Source organism: Temnothorax nylanderi, unplaced genomic scaffold, assembly GCF_030848795.1.
Source record: "Temnothorax nylanderi isolate EJ_2023f unplaced genomic scaffold, tnyl_v1.0 TNYL_tig0047_pilon, whole genome shotgun sequence".
Lineage (NCBI taxonomy): Eukaryota > Metazoa > Arthropoda > Insecta > Hymenoptera > Formicidae > Temnothorax > Temnothorax nylanderi.
The window spans coordinates 975,263-996,706 of NW_027249109.1; the positions used below are offsets into that span (position 1 = coordinate 975,263).

At 38.4% G+C, this 21,444-nt stretch overlaps 1 protein-coding gene and 1 long non-coding RNA gene across 10 annotated transcripts in view; one reads left to right on the forward strand and one right to left on the reverse strand.

Moving 5' to 3' along the window:
• Positions 1-21,444, reverse strand: part of Syt7 (Synaptotagmin 7) — a 167,328-nt gene that overhangs the window by 24,612 nt on the left and 121,272 nt on the right. For 2 of the 9 annotated variants that reach the window (XM_071705772.1, XM_071705769.1), the window contains exon 2: positions 2,914-3,065. The exons of 6 other annotated variants lie outside the window; for them this stretch is intronic. In XM_071705772.1, coding sequence (XP_071561873.1) covers positions 2,914-2,978 — 65 coding nt within the window. In that variant the 5' untranslated portion in view covers positions 2,979-3,065. Of the gene's footprint in view, positions 1-2,913; positions 3,078-21,444 lie in introns of those variants that run through there. One more of the 9 variants, XM_071705771.1, reaches the window with a different exon arrangement.
• The window catches only part of LOC139772247 (uncharacterized), a 102,534-nt gene that overhangs the window by 14,372 nt on the left and 66,718 nt on the right, over positions 1-21,444 (forward strand). The window contains exon 2 of the long non-coding RNA XR_011718090.1: positions 15,492-15,627. This is a non-coding gene — a long non-coding RNA (uncharacterized lncRNA). The remainder of the gene's footprint in view (positions 1-15,491; positions 15,628-21,444) is intronic.

A 21,444-nucleotide genomic window follows, 5' to 3' on the forward strand; every position in this document is an offset into this window, starting at 1 on the left:
GAATGTACCAGAAATGTGACGATTCTAAAGAAACTAAATGATATATTTGAGTAAAATATAGAAATCTGTACAAAAAGATGAAAATAATAATGTACGTTCATATGAAACATTAAAGTGACTCATATTGTTTCGTTAGATACCCCAACATGGTGTTCCACAAATTAATAACGTGTGTATATAGTACACGTATTCTACACGTACACGTACACGTACTCTACAGGTTAATCGATAAAGTTACAAGTGGAGTACAATATAAGAACAAAAATGGCGCGCATATGCCGCCACTCTTTCGCAACACTCGATTTAACTCGATGTGAAGAGCGAGCAACGAATATACAATGTAAAACACACAAAAATAAATTAATGAAAAATGAATAATTAATTGGATATACGCTGATTGCTGCAATTTTATGTTCATTAAAGTAAAATTCCACTTTGCAATTGTTTTTATTTATCGTATATTATAACTCTTGCTAAAAAATATCTCCGGCGAGCTTCGTATACCAAAATTATTTCAGAAACTAATTGGGCTTAAATATTACAGAGATAAATTAAAACAGAAATTTTTGTGTTTGCAGACTCTACATCGAGTTCTATATCAGACATTTAAGTCGGGTAAAGTAATCTTAGAGAAATTTATTAAGTTGGAAATATTAAACCAACGATGATAAAGAGTACGTCGCAGAATAGAACTTTAATAAAATCATATCTAAGAGAAACTCGATCCCTCTATCGTAATAAAAAAAAAATGAAAAATAAAATCATTGATAATATTGTTATCGGTAGTATTACCTCCCTGCATATCTCATATCTTTCTTATATTAAAACTTGCGTGCATTTTTTAATTATAATCATCTCCTACATTACATTTTTTCTACAATTTAATATGATTAAATTTGATAAGGAAAGCAAATTAAATTTGGTTATCTCGTTTCCCATTTCATATAAAATACGTTTTTAACCGATGTAAAAAAAAGGATCAATTATAATAAATTATTATAAAATAAACAACCGTTTCGCTTTCGATTCATTATTATTTGATGTAATTTCGAGATGCCAATTTCGATTCACCGCGTCACCCGTTCGTTATTCCCTAACGTGTTTCGACGACAATACGTGATTAATTTAACGGCGTTATCATTCTAGTATGCGCGTGTGTACTCAATCTGTTGCTGAATCGTGAACCTACCGACGATGTTACCTTAACATTTCAGTTACATTATTGCAACGCTGCCACCGGAAACGTCATGCTGTTCCAAAAGCAGTCTGCAGATATTTCCCATTGTGATGTTAGAACGTAAAATAGAAACACCGTAAATTGCGTCTTATAATTGTTCATAACGACATGAATTTAATTAGGCTATATAATGTAGGAAGTTATTCTGTAACTCTCCAACTTGAACTATACTTAACTTAAAATTGTAAAAGACACTCACCTGAAGAAACATATTTTCTAATTACGACATTTGCATCTTTTTAAAGCAAACGAATTCTTCCCGGCGATACTATTATTTGTCATAAAAAAAATGAAGATATTTTATGTGATGAAAAATAAGTTGTATATAAAGTAAGTCACAGGTGTGTCTTATTTTATTAAAAAATCACACCAATCTTTCCTCGCCAACGATACTTTCGCGAAATATACGACGTTATTACGCCGATCGTTTCAATAAATAAAAAATATTGTGTCAGCTGAGTGTGCAAATGGCGCGGATTCGCCAGTTTTCTCACTCCTATTTTGTATTAGGTCGAGAACGTTACGACACTTGGCAAAAGAGCAGAAATTGCTCCTGTCGTCGCAAAAAGGCACTGAAAATACTGGAATCGGGAGCCGGGAGCGACGGCTTGCCATTTCACGATGCTTCTCCGGGTGTCACGAGAACGCTTCGGCTGCTAGTCTCGAATATTTTCAAATCGAGGACGGCCACCGAGAGAAAGATCCCGATGCATATTCCGAAATTGTTCGTGCTCGACGGGACGTCCTTGAGGACCATCGAAGTGCGGAGAACATTCTCACGCTGATACACCGCACTCCTGTGGCCCTTAACCCTATACCGCTGCGTTTTTCCAGAGCTCTAAAACTGTCACGGTGACGCGGGAAGCATGAAAGACGCTGAAAAGGCTTTTATGCATCTTTTCTGACACTATTTCGCCGTGTTTATGTCCGAGAAACCGTTCCGAGAGAAGGTCAACGTTTATGAAAGACAAACCGTCCGGCTCTGTACATTTTACTGGCCATGTCTATTAAGGAAAAGAATATAGCACTGCGTTTAAAAAGTGGCAAATATATTTCGTATATCGCTCGAAAAATATTAGTCCTGTGCCGCGTATACCGAATATCGCGGTATCAAAAATATTAATACCATACCAACGCGAAAAGTATAAAATATAAAATATAAAAAAATAACTATTACGTCACGTGTCAATATACACATTAATTATGATACTTAATGTATCTGTATAGGTAGTAATTGAGCTTTTTAATCTTTCAAAACAATCTCAAAAGCCATCCTATAATCTTTTCATTTCGAATATCATGTATCAGAAAAGTATGTAAAATTTAACGTAATTAAATTTGAGAAGAAAGGAATAAATGGTTTCCCGTTTCGTATAGAATCTCAAACACGTCAATATTGTACGTCATGTTTCGTGTAAAATTTTAATCAATATATGAGGCATTTAATTATAATGTCGCAATCGCAATTATAATGTCGCTTAATTATTTCTAATGTTCCTAATTCGAGCGCGCGCTGGAGGCTCTTCTATAGGTTTCTCATTCTGTAGAAATTTGTACTGCGCTGTCTATATGTCGCCTGTCTCTAAATGTGCACTTATATAGCCTCGCAGCTGAATGCTACTTGCTCGTCTTCATAGAAATACGTATAGCTGTGTACACGTAGACAGGAGTCTTACCTGGTGGTGTAGTATTCGAAGAAGGCAACGAGTATCTCCAACGATCTTGACACTGCGGCCCACATAATTTTCACGTTCCGACGAATCTCAATCAGCTAATCTAATCTCACTAGAGGTTGCTAGTACTTTCATGGAAATTCCAGTCCGCGTACCTGGGCGAGGTGAATTTAACACATATTTCGAGCGATTCTTGCATCGCTCTCGACGTTAATCCTCGTTAACGATACGTCATCCATTTGTACAAAATCGCAAAATTCGAAAGAAAACAAAGCGCGGTACGGGCGATCGACCGATATTGCTTTATTATTTACTGTACATGCAGGTGTAAATTTCATAGAAATATACATATTTAATCTCTCCCCTGGATCCCAAAGAGCAGATGTCAAATTCGAGAGTAAACGTGAATTACACGTCAAATATGTTCTCTATAAAATTTTTGTTGTATAAAATTCGCAGAGAGCACGTTTGCCGTATAATCCGATTAATGCAAAATTTGATATTAGCTCTTCTAATGACAAGACATCGTCAATTTTTCAGTTTATAAGTAGGTTTAAATGAAGCATTTTCGACGAAGTAAGTCTCGCAGCGGCGACTTGACGGTAAAGATAAAAAAGCCATTTTCTTCAGTTAACTTTATGTACTTCAGTTAATTCTCTTCTAGAAAAGAAAATTTTATTCTCTCTCCCTCTGCCATTTTATATCTAATTACGGAAATATATAACGTATAAAATGGAGAAATTGTAGGAAATAATAATTCTCTCCTTTAATTTTTAATTTTCATTATTACGCTCGCGAATTGTCAGACACCGTATATATAGACAAATTATGTTCTTGTTTATGCGTACAAAATCTAAACTAAGAACTGGTCACAATTTGCAATAATGGGTACTTAAGTCGGAAAAATTCGAGTGATTATTAAACTAACTGAAATTGAAATATCATACGCTTAATTATTAAATTTTAATCTGCACGACCACAATGGTGTGGTCCGCGCTGGAGATTAATAAAATCTGCACGATGTATTGTAACGTATTGTATTGTTATAGTATACTGTATTTTGTAACAGGGCCTGCGACACAATCAAATATAGAGACTGTACAATTAGTTCACATAATACGTGTCGTACAATCAGTTACGCGGCTGTTTAATGCACGAATCGACAAACACGGTACATTTTCATCGATTGTGTGGTAGATAACATTAATGTTACAATAATTATTGACCGATAAAGAGTTACTTCACTAAATGTTACAGTTATGACGCCAAATCATTAGATATGCGTCCCTCATTAAATTAAACAAACAGAACAATGAGAATTGACTATCTTTTGTAAATTATTACAACGTATGGTTCAAATTGAAATGTAATTGACTGGCATCGTTTAAGTACAAAACTTTTCAGACTACAGTCGCGTGCTGAGATTACATCGAGATTAAGTATCGAAGTGATGTACGAATCTAGTGTCACGAGAGATGAGAAAAATATTCGAGAGTAGTTTTTTGTCCAACAAATAATATTACGTTTATGTATTTTAATATTTTAAAGAGAAAAGGAAATCAAGATTAATTTAAAACGTCTGTTACTAATCGCGACGTAGGATTTCGACAAAATTGGTTAACGCATACGAGATATAAAAATGATTTACGAATGCTCGGTAGAATAAGGTGAACATGTGGTGATACCAATTGCCGGAAAATATTGCACATCACGACAGCGATAAAAGAGCAACATCATATTTATCGCCACATCTGGCGACGTCATATAGGTATAGAAAGTTCACGCGTTACATGTGGATGTGGAGTATTTTTTAATATGATAAAGATGGATTTTTAAGCATTTGATCGCGACAAAGAACCCATCCACATACACGCTTTCACATGCAGGCTAATATCCAGAACTTTGCATAAAACATGAAGAGATCTAAAACGATCCGATATCTTGGATAAAAAATTTCGAAGATATTCGTATGTACGTGTGTGTGTTATACTTCTCGTGGGTCGTGGATGCATAAATCATTCTTTTTGCGCTTTGAGAATAAGTGAAGGGAACGAAATTCTTAAAACTCTGTTATTTCCAGAGAACAAAAGGATTTAAGAATACGGTTATTTTCCTCTCTTGTTCAGAAGGGCGTAATTAAAAGGTTTCGCTTAATTAAAAGAGCCGTATTTGCGGAAGTACTAAGAAGCAAGAACTGTTCGCACTTGTCAAAAGAGGTAGCGCAAATTTGCGGGACACATCTTACCGCGTGTAGTAATTAACGGCGACGTGATTAAGTCACGATTAAATTAGCGAAATATCATATTTCGCCGACGCCGCCGCCTCGTTTGCGTCAATATTCAATAATGCCGCGCTTTTAACGATTATGTACGCGCGTCATGTGTGTGAAACTGTTTTAATGAGTTTCAACAAGCAATTTAGCGAGGCATACACGGCGGTTAGCACGCTAACGAACGTATAGACGCGGCGGCAACTTTCTTCGCTCGATATAATGACCAAGTAAGGCAAACTTTTTCCGCTGGGCGCTGCAGCTTTTGTGGTCCACCGCGCGACCACACCAATGAGAAATGGCTGAAAAGCACGAGGGTGCGCGAGTTTTATCCGATGGGAAAGAAGGAACTTCTTGCGGAACGAAGTTGAGACATTAAGCAGCAACGTAGTTGCGGAAAAATTGGTAGGATTCATCGAATAAATCGTGTACACCTCTGTCTATAACGTCGCAAATATCTGTTCCCAATCTTCCGTAAAATCTATAGACAAATAAAGGTCGAAAACGTGTGGTCTAAGTACGGAATAAGATCAACAGAGCACACGCTACGCCAGTTCAAATTTCTTAATTAATGTTCTCTGCTAATTTTTTATTTTTTCGTAACGTCTATTTCTGCAGATGAAAATCTGACGCGCGGGATAAGCAATAAATTTGAATCGGCAGAAAGTTTGAAGAGACAAATTATGAATTCAGGCATCGCGCAAGGCTCTTTCCCTCTCCCTCTCTCTCTCTCTCACTCACTCACTCTCTCTCTCTCTAGTTCTCTCTTTCGTATTAAACTTACTTCTTTCGTCTCCCGGAATGTACGAACACAATGTAAATTCCTCTAAGTTATGCAGAGCCGTCTTCCTCCGATCGTTTCCGGCTGTTCGAAATTAAGGGTAAGAATTCTACGAAGTTTGTGCGCGATGCGATTCCAGAACTAAGATTTTAATATAGATAGCTAGTTGGTCGGATTCAAATGAAGCTCTGACAGAAACTACTGACAGGCGTACGGTACGTTATTATTTAGATTTTCAAAATTCAGCCGAACATCAGTATTAAGAAGAGTACCGTTGAGGCACGTGTTACGAAATGACATTCAAATTGTGCAAGAGCGCTCTTGAGACTACGGCAATTCGTAAAGTTACAAATATTATCTATTTTTACAGAACGAACACGAACTTCATGCTTTCCCCCCGGGGACGTTAAAATAATTATTCCTTTTTATCGTGCACCCATAGACAGAAATAACTCGTTATCGAGATATCAAATGCTAAAAGTGAATAACGCCCGTTCCGTGCTTAGAAACATTTTAAGAACGCATAACGGAACAGGAATGCTAATACTGCTCTGGCGAAGAAAAATGCTACGTTATCAACGATGTAATTATCATAACAACTCACGACACAGAACGCAAGAGATATAATAATCGTTTGCTGAATATAATTTCCAAGATATGAGAAATTACACGACATATGTTATGGAATGTGACACGTTATCGCCTTGAAATAAAAATAAAAAAGTTTTTGTCTCTTACTCGCATTTTACTCGATCGCTGTCTCTTACGTACTGTAATCGTGACTTCTCCTTAAGTAATCCTCGTAAATTACAAACATCAGACTTTGTTGTAGAACAGATTCAATTATTCAATCAGTCGAAGCAGATAAAGTTTATGAGGCGGTATTCAGCCTTGAAGTTATCTCATCTCTTAGCTTTCAGATGTGCAATGATTTTGTATCTCGTCTTAATCTATTAATGAAATCAAGGTTGATCAAGATAGCTTCATTCGAGTTAGATCCGTCAAAGTTAGACGAGATGGCTTGGGATTAGAAAACGTAAGTTAGCGTTACCGGTAGCCGACAGGAATAATAATGAAACTACCGCACTATTGTCTGTTTGTGACGTAAATAACAAATCAGTTGATAGGTCCGTTAACTTTCCCTGAAATAATCTAACAATCTAACAGCGATAACATTTCTCGAGAGGATTGTCTGGAATATATTCAATTAACAAGCGAACCACTGTCTAGACAGCGAGGTATTAAAGCGAATCAACTAAGAATCTCGTACATTCACGCGATTCCCCGCATGTTGGATATATCGCTGGCACGTTCGGGTCGAACGGCAGGTATCGAATACCTTAATGGGAACTACCTAGAGGCGTAGCATACCACGCAAAGCGAGTAATGAGTAGAGATAACCGAAAGTTTCGCGCAACCGCCTGGCCGTGGTTAGTTTCCAACAAAAAGTGGCGAAGCCGTACCGCGCTGCAAGTTCCGAGAGCTTCTTAAAAAAAAAAACTTTAAATTCTTTCTCAGATATCACGACTTGATTGACAAGTCAATATTGAACTCATCGAAAGCTTGCGATAATCTATTGGTCGCGAACTCTCATGAAACGTAGTGTACGAAAATTAAGTGTAAAGCGATACGAAAATAAATCTTCACGTATTAAATCGCTTCGAAGCGCTTAATACAGCGCAATACAATACAATCGATTTATTCATACTTCGTGGCTGAATATATTCCAACCCTCTCTCGTGCACCGTATCAACGTGCTGCCCAATAAATATCGAAAACGAATATTCGCACGCGGTTATGACCGGTGTGTTACGCATAACTCGCGAAAAGAGCTCATCCCACGAGGTGCCATCGATCGAAAAAAAATCTACGGAATCTAGGGGCCGGGCAAACGAGCGACCGGACTCGAGATGGTACGTGCTATACGTCGGGCTGTTCACATCGGGTCGGGGTAACGGAGAGAAAGAGCAAAAGAGAGACAGAGAGATAGAGAGACGAGAGAGAGAGAAAGGACAGAGAGAGACGCGACCGCGGTGGGCGACGGGGCGAGGGATGGTGGCTGGTTGGAAGATAGGAGGTTGGATCGATCCTAGCCACCACCACTAGGAGAGAGCGGAGCCCGGGTCTGGTACTGGTGAACCGTTCGTACGTACTGCCAAAGCCAATAGCTTCCTCTACGCAGATAGAAATGGGAGAAAAATCGCATCTCCCGCGGTTCACCGCGACAGGCACGAATGGTTCGACGAACATGTGCCATAAACGCAGCGCGACGGACTTGGTTGCCTGATTATCGAAGAGTAATTTCTCGCGTGCCCTGCTGGGTATACGTAGCGACAGGTGGGAGTGTCGACAGGCGGCCGACCGTAATCCCGCGTATGTGAGCGGGCGCCGCGTTTGCACGTTTGCGTCTACTCGAAACTCGCTTTGCTGGTGGAGCTTATCCAGCTTCTAGATTAGGGTTCATACGCGGGACCGCCTTTGTGCCATTCGTTCTCCCGCGAGCGATTTGCGCGCGGCAAAGCCACACCGGGTACGGTGCCCGCGGTCGCGTTTCCGCGCGATGACGACGCGCGCGTAGCTTTACGGCGCGGCGGCTCGTTGATCGCTTTCGGCCTGGCAGTCACCGCGGTTTTGCGCGGTTTAGGCGCTTAGTCCGGAGAAACGCGCCGCAAAGACAATCCCTTCCGAGCGCCGTCTGAAAAGCCCAGCGATTGGCGCGGTTTGCGCCGCGCAAGAACGATTATTGACAAGCCTTCGATGTAATACCGTCCGATACCGATCGATCCTCACCAGCCTCCCTCTCGGAATTCCGTAACAAAATTCAGGACGCACGTGGTAAACATTTGCATACGCGGGGGTGAGAGAATCCAGCAAACTTCTGCACGCTTGGCTTGCTATTGATCAGACCGGAAGCTGAAAGGATTCGAAATTTTTCCCCTCGCTCGAGTCTCGATACACAATATCTCTCGTCTCACCGTCTTGAAGAGCCTCGCAACAAGTCTTGCGCAATATACCCCTGCTAACGGCCGAACGTTCTTCTGTTTTCACATGAAGGGGGGAAGAAGGGGACATCATCTCGCGCTTTCGTTTGAGGACAAATATTTTTGTTCCTCTCCTCGATTACGGACGTAAACTTATACCGTGTACAGTGTAGCTACTTGAAGCACATCCCTGCCATAAAAAGAGAACTATTCGTCGACGTTGGCCAAAGTTTCCGTTCCGTCGGAAATTTTCCCTAACAGGATAGAGGAGACGAACAAAAATGGAGCAAATGTCTTGAAAGACACGTCTGAACGGCACTCGTATATACTTTTAAACAAAGCGTTTGTCTCTGCGAATTTGAGAAAGAACGAAGAAAATGCCGCGAAGATGTACGCGAAGAACGATATAATCATAATTTCATGCATGCTCGTATCTCTTTGTTATTGATGCCTGCGATCACACGTTCACCGGCGAACGCTTTAAGATGTTAAACGGCCTTTTCGTGGCGAGAACAAGAGATTCCTCATGCGAGATAAAGAACATCCATTCGCTTCGTGCTTTTACTTCAAAGCGAACGGCTCCGCTTCCACCTTCTCCTAAGAGCATTCGCTTCTACTCGCGCGACACGATGGTAATACCGAGCGCGACAAACTCCGCATTTTCGACAGACTTCCGCCCAAAATTCTCCATCAAAGAGAATAGAAGATAGGGGAGTGGAAGAAGAAGGCCGTCGTAATACCTTGGAACGACGAGATCTAAGATGACGGGAAAGCCGAAAGCCATCCTTACATAAGTTTTCAACGCGACGGTTATTATGACTTTTGGACTTGCACGCCTTCGGTAATTAAGACGTCGTTGCGGTCATTACAGCGACCGCGATGCGACACCAGGGAAATTTAACGAGCGCGCTACTTCTTCTCTTTCTTTCTCTCTCTTTCTCTCTCTCTCTCTTTCTTTCTCTAACCGCGAGAATAGTAAAAAGTCGCTCGCCCTGCGTGCCAGGCAGCTGGAAGACAGGCGAGCAACAGGTTCCCTTTCCTGTGCACACACACGTAAAGCGTCCCCGTGTCGATTCCCCTATTCAATTACTCGCCTGCTCCAGTTTCGTCGTTAATCCGCGAATTCTTTACGATGGAAGGATAACGAGTCTTTTGAAAATCAATATAAGCGCGAGGGGAGAAGAGAGAGAGAGAGGGACAGGTATGCGTTACGTTACGAAGAGGGTATATCGCGCGCCTTCTTCGTTCCAGAAACGTTGAACGCGCTATATTTAGATATTGTATAGGGTCAGAGAGAGAAGATCTACTTAATAACGGTAAGACGATATCACCTATCGAATATCAGGGCGATGTTTTATTAGTGCAAAATAGACGCTCTCTCTCTCTCGATAGCATTCGAATTTTCATCATTATGTACTTTCGCATTTGTGCCTGTTATAAAAATTCAGTTAATACAAAGATAAATTATTTAGGTAAATGAGATTTTAGATTATGATTTTAATAGATGTGTATCATATATTTTATCATGACGTATCAGATCTAATTTCCAATATTAAGATGACATCGTTGTGTCTTGATTTCATTTTGCTAAGAAAAGGTCGTCTTAAAATCTGAAAGTGTCATCTTACCATCCTTTTATGAAAAGACCTTCTATAAAGTTAGGATACGTTACACATACGCTATTCTCGCTTAAAAACCAACTTTTCGCGAAGGCGTAGGTATCTCGTGACACTTTTTTAAGTCCTCCAGGAAAAATATCGCGCACAAACGAAATTTTCAAGTCTACTCTCGGTCTGAATAACAAGGGTCGTTTTCTAGTATTGTTTACAGCACGTCTGATGTTCCACACAAAGGGAATATTTCACTTCTATTCTACCTCCGTCCCTTCCCACGTAAAAATTTGAAGCTAAAGTGATGAGAGCATCAATCCAATTTTCTCACGAAACTTATAGATGCGTTGTTTTATTGTCCTTTCCAGACAAAATACAAAACTTAGTTATCTACGTTGATACTAAAAGAAAAAAAAGTAAACATATTTATTTTAGTTCTCTCGTAATAATTAAATTTCTCGGAATTTCCATTAAGATCGTTTTAAAAGTTTAGAGTTTTAATTACTATAAAATATGCTGAAAAGAACGCAAATATACATTGGTCAGAAATTAGTAAAACTAGAACGGTTTAATTCGTTGTTCGTAGAATTGTTATTTAATTAAAATTTTCACATATTCATAATTAATATTACTTTTGTCAAGAAACATGATAAATGGCATTTTCAACATAAAAGCTCGCATGTACGTAAAAAAAAGTTTACGTACGCAATAATGCACGCATATTTAAACATGCATTAAGCTTATATGATACAGTGTATGTATGTCGCAAATTTGTAATAATTTCCTCTCTTCTTAACAGCAAGTTTCCCGACAAATTTACTTTCATATTATGCTATGGTATGACACGTTGCGATATTGAATGCATAATCGATTCTAGCGACCGGTAGAAAATAGACGCCAGCCGCACAACGAGGAAGTTAATATAAGTTTTTTCTTCCTCCCCGCATGACGTCCTTATTAAAGAGCTACGTCCCACTTGTCAAGCATCAACCTAGTTCTCCAAGCAGCTGCGCCCGATCGTGATCGCGCCGATATAAAATTCAGAGCCTCGCGACGTGACTTTGCTTCTTATACAGCTGAACGTGTTTTGTGCCACTTCATACTTTTCTACGTACGCAACGCCACGGAATATAGATCGAACGAACCATAAAGTCGTAGAGTACAACGTATAGATTGTACAGAGTGGATAAATAGTTTGACACTATGCATTTGTACGTATAACTGCATGTCGTGATATTTTTCCCGAAACATTTTCTGTTCTATAAGTTTAAATAATCATCTTTTCTGCACATCTTTTATACAATTATTGTGATTGACGTGTTATATGGTACAGGATTTTCAAGTTCGTGGAAATTGAAATATCGAAGTACCGAAGTGTACTTTATAATGAAATATAGGTAGAACGTAGAACTTTTGGAGAAGTAATAAATCTATTAGTAGATTCTGTTGTAAATGAAATAGTAAGTATCTTTATATTACATTTTCTGTGTAGAGTAAATTGCCCTCAAAATATTTAGTATAATCTCCGTGCTAAGAGAAAGAGATAATTTTATATGTATATACGCAGCTTCGTGCATTCAATATCTCGTAAGTCAGAATTTCACTGGCAAAATTTCGTTTATGTACACGAGATTTCTCGTCTGAGATTCCACCGTGCAATTTTTTACGCTTCCTAATTTCCTGCACCACTCAGTCATTTGAGAAAAAGAGGGGCGTTACACCACCGGTATTTTCTTCTTCGGAACAAAGCTTGGTCGTAGCATTCTTCGGATGAAACTTGAAACAAAAAAGAAGCCACAGCGCAAATTGCGACGCGCCGAATTCACCGGAACCGACGAGAATAATGAATATTCGCGAACGTTAATGAAAATACATTTTTCAATTAAGTCGCTGTCTATCGACGTTTTACGCGAGTACATATCGAATTTTGCTGTCACACCATCGTTCTGAATTTCTGGTTTATACGAAGCAGACCGTACCTGAATTCGTTATAAAGTGAACGTGAAATTGAAATTTCATCGGGGAATTATATTAATAATGTCTAGTTAATTTTCAAACCATCACTATTATAGCTGCGGTCAAACTAAATTACGGTAAGGGTTTTTCGATGAATTTGGAAACGCTTTTAATGAAAATTAACAAATTTTAGCTTAACAACAATTTAATTTCTCATTTTCTCTCTTCCTCTCTCTCTATCTGTCTCATACATTGTTTCATATCCACATTACGGCTCAAGGTAAGAGATATCATAGAATAATATCTTTTCATCAAATTTCTGCTGAGATACAAGCAAACGTGTTTAAAGAATTTATATAGCTTTAAAACGCGCAGTGCAATATCCTTAAAGTATCCTTTATTTATCAAAGCACGGAGATTTTATGTTCAATAACGAACCGACACAATGCCTATCGTTTTAATGAAACGTCGTAGTATGTTGCCAAGGTATTCGTATATTGATATAGGAATGCGCAAATGTAACTTTTAGAACAAAAGAAACTTCCAGCCGTATCGGCTATCGTGGCCATCGCGTTCACGAGCTTTCACAAACATCACTTCTTCGTCTGGACCGAATATAGCTGTGGCTGAACTTTGTGGAAAATTCGCAGATGGCCGAAGCGATCGATTCCCCTTGTCATAATGACATATTTCTTCGATGTTTATGTGTTTCCCTTCCCGGTGTTTGCTCAGATTTATCGAAATGACAGAAATCAACACGCCAACTCGGAGATGAAACGATATTGCGTGTAACATCATAATATATCTAAAAATATGTTCAAATTTACGGTCTTATATATTTTAACAACGTTAATCCGTTATGCACCTATCCAGTGATGTTACCTACACTTATCGTTAGTCAATTTTGTAACGTCCACTAAAATTTTGTCAACCTTGATAGACGGTGGCTTAAAATGATAAAATTGTAAAGAAAATCCACTAATATTTACAATAAACCAATATTTATTATGTAGTATTATTTACTGAGGCGCGACTAAAAAGGAACAGCAAGAAAACACGTTATCGACATGTTTGCCACGTTTTATTTTCATAAATTCAAATCAATATTGCCTTATAAAGAATTGCCGATAAACGGCATTTGCAAATATATTTTAACAGCTCAAAGCCGGAAAAGAGTTAATTTTAACTGCCTTTCGCAGATGTTAATTATTTAATAGCTATCATTAGATGTACTCACAGAATTATTAAATATTGGAAATCAAAGAGCTCTCGTGTATGTTTGGAGCGTCAGCAACGTGATAAAATCGTGTTATTCTCTTAATATAAAATATCACATGGATCTCAAAAATTTGATTTAGTCGTCGAAGATATGTAATGTATGATATCGAGAATGAAGAAGCTGCAGCTAACGATGGCCTCTCATTGAATTTTCACTAAAAATCCTACTCCGAAATTATGGTAGAATCTATCATTAAAATTTCATCTCGTAATGAGACACTCTATATGCACGACCTTTATCTGCAAAATACGGAGAAAGAATAAACAGAAACGTTGTGCCCGATACACCGCGCGCTATACTGTAGGGTTAATGCAACGACACGTGGCTGTTTGATTATTTTTATTGATTTCAATTTACTCATAATTGCGTCGTATATAAATAAACGTTATACAGTACGCTCTTACTTTCATTAAATTTTAAAATTAACGACTTAAGAAAGTTTAATAAATATATGACAAATTCTAATTCTGTTAAAAACGATCTTCGTTATAATTATTAGTATTATAAATTATTTTTTATAAATACAGTTTCGTGTATGTATTTCCTACTTTTGTAAAAGAATGAGGGTAAAATTACAAAGGCGCTTCCGCCCTTTCTTTTCTTTCTCTCAACTCTGTAGAATATTTCTTTTAAATATATTATATAATCATATAGGTATTATACAATATTTTCTAAAAAAAAAAGGTATTGAAAAGGATAATCCTGCTTTTACGATAGGCGTTCTTGCTTAATATGGGCGGAACTTACGCAGAGCGGAAGCTTAAACTCATGGAAATACGCCTGCGAAAATGCGGATCTGTGAGAACAGAGAAACGGAACATCGGTTCCACTTAAATCCCACTTGATCCCGACGCTAATCCTATAGCACCAGTAAATGCCTCTGATAACTAACATCCACTCGCAGGAGCGAACAAAATAAGAGACTTCTCTCAAATCTCGTTTTTTTTTTTCTAAGTGACGTAAGGCTTTACGTCAGAATTGTATAGGATGTTTAATCGCGCGGTTTTACAAATAAATCTGACAGATTAAACGAATCAGTGGCGAATCGGCATTCCTGTGAAGCGGAGAGACGCCCGTCCTTCAAGCGAACATTTTCGCGATTAACCGACCACGTGGATCCTCTCGGTCCAAGTGGGCCATCGTTTTTCGTCATTGTCTCAACGTGGCTGGTGACATTGGACAACGGCGCGTCTCGATATCGATCATCCGGAGTTTCGAAGGCAATAGGAAATTAGCACGCGATATGGGCGCGCGCGAATTAGATAATGTATCCCGCCGTCGCGTCGATTCGCAGCCCCGCTGCGGCCGCTATGCGCGATAACTCTCTTCCCGTGATTAGATTACTTAAAACTGTCGCGATTGAATCCCCATCCCGTCGACACCGACGATAAATCCGGCACGTTCGGCAGTAAGTTATAATCGAATCCCGTTATGCAATAGGAAATCGATCATCGTAAATATGCGGGTAATATCCGCAAGAGAAAGAGAGAGAGAGAGAGAGAGAGAGAGAGAGAGAAGAGGAAAAGAGAGAGAAGAGAGAACAGAAATGTTCTAATAATATTTCACGAACCACCTTTTTTATCATCATAAAATTTTTACCGAGTGTATACAGATGAGTGAACTATTGATTACACTTTGTTCATAAGATTTTCATTTACACATTTCTCGAATTAATGCGAAACAAATAGAAATTGTTTGTTTCCAGATATGATATAATATCCACTGAAGTGGGCTTTTATTTCAACGCTATTCACACCATACGCGTCTGAATAGATTAATTTGGACGTGCCAGCATCCATCGCATCTTCCGATATATTCGGAATTTACTCAATAATCACTAGGTAATGCATTTAATTAAGGAAATCTGTGAAACGGTGGTCTCTGATTATTACAAGTGATATAATGCGATCGTTCGATGTCCCACTAAAACCCAATATCGCATTACGCGGCGGCGCACATACGCAGTGAGTCACATATACACACGCACCCACACACACACGCGAGTTCATCGCTTCGCTTATATAATTCCATCCCAAAGATAACTTTAGTGTGGAACACGATTATATACACTCGACACGCACACGCACATCCACACACGCACACGCGTATATAGAAAATTGTCATGCGGAATTAATGGAGAGACGATAAAACGAAATTATTAGAGGTACGATCGGTTAGCAATAACACTCTCTTCAACCGACAAGCCTCGATCATTTTCCCATCAGTTTAAGTGCACTCGGTCGTCATTTACTTACGCGCAAACACTTCAGGTGAGACCAAACTGATTACGAGGAGAATTAGACGTCTTAATATATCGACATTTAAAGAGAGCTCGAGTATCCGTTCGCTTGGGTGACGAATCTCGATTTTATTTCAATTTAATAAGAGCTCAGGATGACAAATTTCGTTTCGATTACACTTTATTACGAACACACGATGAGATATATATGTACCTATACATATATAGCGCTCCGGATCTCACGAACCGCTTCCTACTTAAAAATTCCGTCACAGGCTTCTAATCAATTTTTTCCCCTTAACAAAAATGCCGAGAAAGATCATCCTCATTCATCACAGTTGCCAATTTTCAAAGATAAAATATCTCTCTAACTTTACGTGGAACGTAATCTTGGAAAATCGGATTTTCCACGATCTTCTGTCATCTTCTTTCAAACGTTTTTTTTTCCTCCCGCTCTTTTTCTTAGGATATCGATGCAAGCTTGAGCGCGCAAAATAATGAAAAGAAAACAGGATGTCTCATCGTTTCTCGCGCCAAGCGTTTTCTCGTCCCCAGACCACGTTATTATAATTTAATTTATGCCAGCCATCGTTATTAAGCCAGATTTACGATGGAATTCTCACGGGGACACGTAGCGCGACGCCATGGTCGATGAACCTCCTATGGATACGCGCCAGTTATAAGATTCATTGCAAGTCACTGAGCGTCGAGATTCCGCTTTACACGCTTTAAAGCGACACTTAAATACATTTTGAGAGACACGATATAGTAATGCGCTTCCAAGTCTACGTCGGACGTCGAACGTCGTCTATATTAATAGCTTCGATTTATTACTTTGCTTCTGTCAGATAGCGCTTTCAGATGGTGCGAAAAGAGAAGTAAACGACTGAGCTGTGCATTTAACGGTACAATTTTACGAAATTTCTCGCGCAAGATGGATGTTTACGAATTCATTACATGCAAAATCAATGTCCAGAAGATTTTCTTCAAAATGTAATATAGAAATGGATGTGCACAGTAAATATGATGCTGCGCCCGAAATTGCGTTCACGTGGAAAATTTCAGTGGTAACTTTGGCGGACCAGATTATCAGTGGATGCATTCAGGAAATTAAACTGTTGCAGCTGAGCACTAGGTTGTGGGGTACCGATATGTAGAAAATCACATAAATAACAATAGGTCATACACGTACCGCCGTAGGATCTATCAAAATATTTGGAATCACGGAATTCAATAATTGTAAAATAGCTTCGCTCGCATGTTATAACGTTATGACAGATACAAAAAGCGCAATGTAATTGATGACTGACAGTTAATTTGAATATTCAAATAAAGCGAATCGCGTATTCAAATAAAGACAGCAGGGAAGAGACAGAGAAATGGAGAAAGCGAAAGAGAGAGAGAGGAATAAAGAGAAAGAGAGAAAGTAAAAGGTGAAAGAAAACGAAAAATTACTAGACGACATCACTAGCGAGCATGACATAAAACTCTTTAGTAAGATTTAGTAAGACACATCATATATCGTATGCTTGCCACATCTGTTCTGATAGAAGTATGTTTCAAAATTTTACTAAATTTTCATCCAGTAAAACTTCATGTTGACTTTGTGGTCGCTTTCCACGAAAAGTTTTAAAAGTCCATCAAAATAATGTTCAATACCTAAAAAAATCGTGAAAATTTTCTTTTATCGAGGGAGTAACTAATTGATATGTATACTAATTCCTGAAAAGAGTTTTTCCCCAGAATTTTGTTTTTTGCAAATTGAAATGTGATAGTGGGAAAGGAGATAAAAATCTGGAAATGCGCAAATAAAAACTGAAAGCCCTGGTGGGATTAAAATCGCTTATACAATTATTGCGCGTTCGTATCTCATATATTTATATACAATACGTATAGTGAATATCAGTGTATTACCCTTCTTCCTGTTTTTTCAATCGGATATAATTAAATTATCTTACGGAAAAACGACTTTGTATAAAAAACTTTGTGCAAAATTAAAAATATAAAAAAAGCGATTGTTTCCGGTTTCAACAAAAAATTTTGAATTTGTACGTAAATATGCGATATAATATACATATATTTAATATTGTAATAAAAATATATGTACATAAAATCTATACATATAAAAATTACGAATATTAAAATAGATTAATACATGTAAAATTGAGCAGCGTCAACCTGTCATAAATGAAATAAATAAAATAAAGAAATAAATTAGAAATCAAAACGTACTTCTATTTTATTTGTTTGCTCTAAACTTAAGAAAAATAATCTACAAATAATAAGTAATAAGTAAATTATTTATAACTCTTCAAATAAATCGTATTTGAATATAAAATATAAATAAAATTTGAAACTAAATTTTTATTTTCTTATTTGTTATTTATCAGTTAAACAAAAACTCGTCCAGAGGATTCTGCAGAAAATAAAATAATAATTCGTTCATTACTAGCATTCACTATATAGCAATTCACTGGCAAAAATATCCCCAGGTTCTCAATTCGTAAACTATTATTTACTGCAATGTATATCCTCGTAGGGTTCACAGTCTAGTATCTTACGGCGTTTTTGAAGGGACGTACCCAACCCTATCCCACTCATCCATTTCCTTTGGACCAACGGTTTAACGTCTCTTCCGAAAGACGGAACTCAGGTTCTCAATTCTCTTTATCAAAAAACGTTTCAAATTTTATATTGTTTAAAAAGATTTCATTTAACCATCCATCCAATGTAATATGTATCGATTAACGATATTCAAGTCGTATAGCATTAGTATGGATAAGGAATGAATTGAACGTGAACTGAACGCTGGCTATACGTGGCTGTAATAATAAATGCAATCTTCGACACTTTATAATATATATTCACTTTTCGTGAATACTGAATATATCATATGTCCCCTCTTATCAAACATTTTCCTTCTTCCTCTTCTTAATCTCTAGTTTCAGTTTGTAATTTAATTTTCAATAATGCGTTTAGATTAATGTTAAATTTGCCCAAAATCGTTCCTCTATTATTTTACATTTCGCAAATATTCATTACGAATCGCGCGCTTCGTAAGATTAATACGTAGCGATTCACACAATTGGGAATTCGACGGTGTCGGGGGACGAGGCACGTGACAACGAATTCGGAGACATCGAGAATTCGCTGAATTCACGAATTTATTTCGGGACTAATATATGCTCAGTGATTGTAGATAATCCACGTACTAATTAAAGTCATAGTGCTATTAATGATAATCCGAATCAAGTTTACGGTTGAATAAATTTTATACAGTATCAGTAGTATCACTTTTATCACGTTAATACCAATATTGCTTTTTGCGAACAGGTTGAAAGTGAAGCCATAATTATGCAATCTTGCCCCCCCCCCCTCTCTCTCTCTCTCTCTTTGTAATTTTGTAATGGTATATTATTCGTATATCATTTCATCAGTAGTGGTGTATGCGGTCATGCTATTTACGAGTTCGTCCTCATTTGTGGTACGTATAAAATATATGTACGTGTACACGTGTGCGTGTTTGGGTGGATATATTAGAAAGCTACTAAATATATAGTAAGCGAGCTTGTGCACAGGAAGTAATCTCCCGGTTTTAATCGATAATCTATCAACCGCTCGCAGTTTTTACTTCCCCCTTTCGATGTCATAATTATTATTAAAATAACCGCAGGGAGTGACGTAATTCAGCGCACATATAAACCTGAGAACCGTAATCTGCGGGACCGGAGGAGATCAATGAGGGATAACCTTTACCGCTCGCGTGTCGATACGACGCTTTTCCGCTCTGCTCTCCTCGCTCGCCTATCTCTAATGATGCTTGAACGAAAGCGTATACACGCATACGTAATCGCGTATTCGAGCGGCTTGGAAACGCGCGTCCTGGAAAACGCGACGCCAGGTCTCCAAGTGGATGGTTAAAGAGCGACGTGAAGAGAGCTTGATCGCATGTTCGAGAGGGTAAAACCCCGCGGAATTAATAGCTTCAAATGCGCGCGGCGGGATCAAGAAAACGAGGAGATTAAACGCGCGGAAGGATGGAGAGGTATATACCGCATTAAGTCGGATCGCATATAAAGTACGGCGCTTCGATGACATTATAGCTTGAACGCTCTCATAAAGGGAGACGACGCGCGGACCGGGCTGATCGCGTAATCAGGCTTGAGCAAAGCGCACGAGATTATATAAAATGCACACAACGGCGAGTCGCCGATCGCGAGGAGGGGTAGGAGGGGGATCAATGAAAAGTAACGGAAATGCATCGACGAAGAACCAGATAACGGTAACTATCACAATGCGCTACGTCACAGAGCGCCCACGCGAATGGTCTTGTTTTATCCAAGACCACCGAGAGGAAAACGCACCAGTATCCTCTCGCCGCGTTTATATTCGTTACGTGCTGCAGCGTTCCTCTCCTTATTTTTACCGATTTAACATACGAAAGAACACATGAAATTCGTTTATTTCAGCCGTGGGCGAGCTTAAAGTCGCCGCAATTGATGCCGACTAAAGCGGTCGCATGCCTTAAATCGGGTTATGTAATAAAATATGAAAGCTTTTAACGAATGGTCGTACACGCAACATTGCATATTCCTTTTTTTACACTCGGTATAGAGAAACATAATAACGTTCTTTGTCATCTATAAAGAAAATAATACATATATGTGTAGATAGATTAGATTATTATTATAATCTATCTAAATATGTATTATAATATAGATAATATAGATAAATATAATCTATATTGTAATATATATTTATATATTAAATAATATAGATTATACAGATAATATAGATAATGTAGATAAATAATATGAATAATAATAGATATATCGTCATCTATTATAATTTATCATCTATTTTATATATATAATATATAAATTTTCGGTACACAAACGCACTTTTTTCGAACGTTCGACATAGGAATAAGTAATACTCGAGTGAATATTCATCCCCTTTCCCGGTGAATATGACGGTGACGATGCAACCGGAAACTGCTTACGCGTATCGACCGTACCGCAGAAATATGAACTTTTTATATATATGACACGATAGGCGACGAGCGTCGCGAGGAAGGCTCGGTCGCGCCTTGAAACGAATCGCAAGGACGCAAAATTAACGGTCGTCGTTTTGAAGTCGCCCGCCGGCGCTGGAGCGACCATGAATCCGGAACTTCCCGGACGAGCAATAGTCGAGCTTTATCGAAAGACCCAGCCGTGCATAAAGCACAAAGCGATATTATATAAAGGACAAGTGTCGTCCATGCTCGTCGGCCGAGCGACTCTCGTGTTTCTGTTAAAATGCATTTAGCAAAGGAACTTTTCTAGCTCGCCTCCGACGACTCCTTTGTCGACGAGCACTCTTCCGCCGGGAAGAGAGAACCGCGACGAGCGATTTTCTCGACTGCGTGATATCTGTG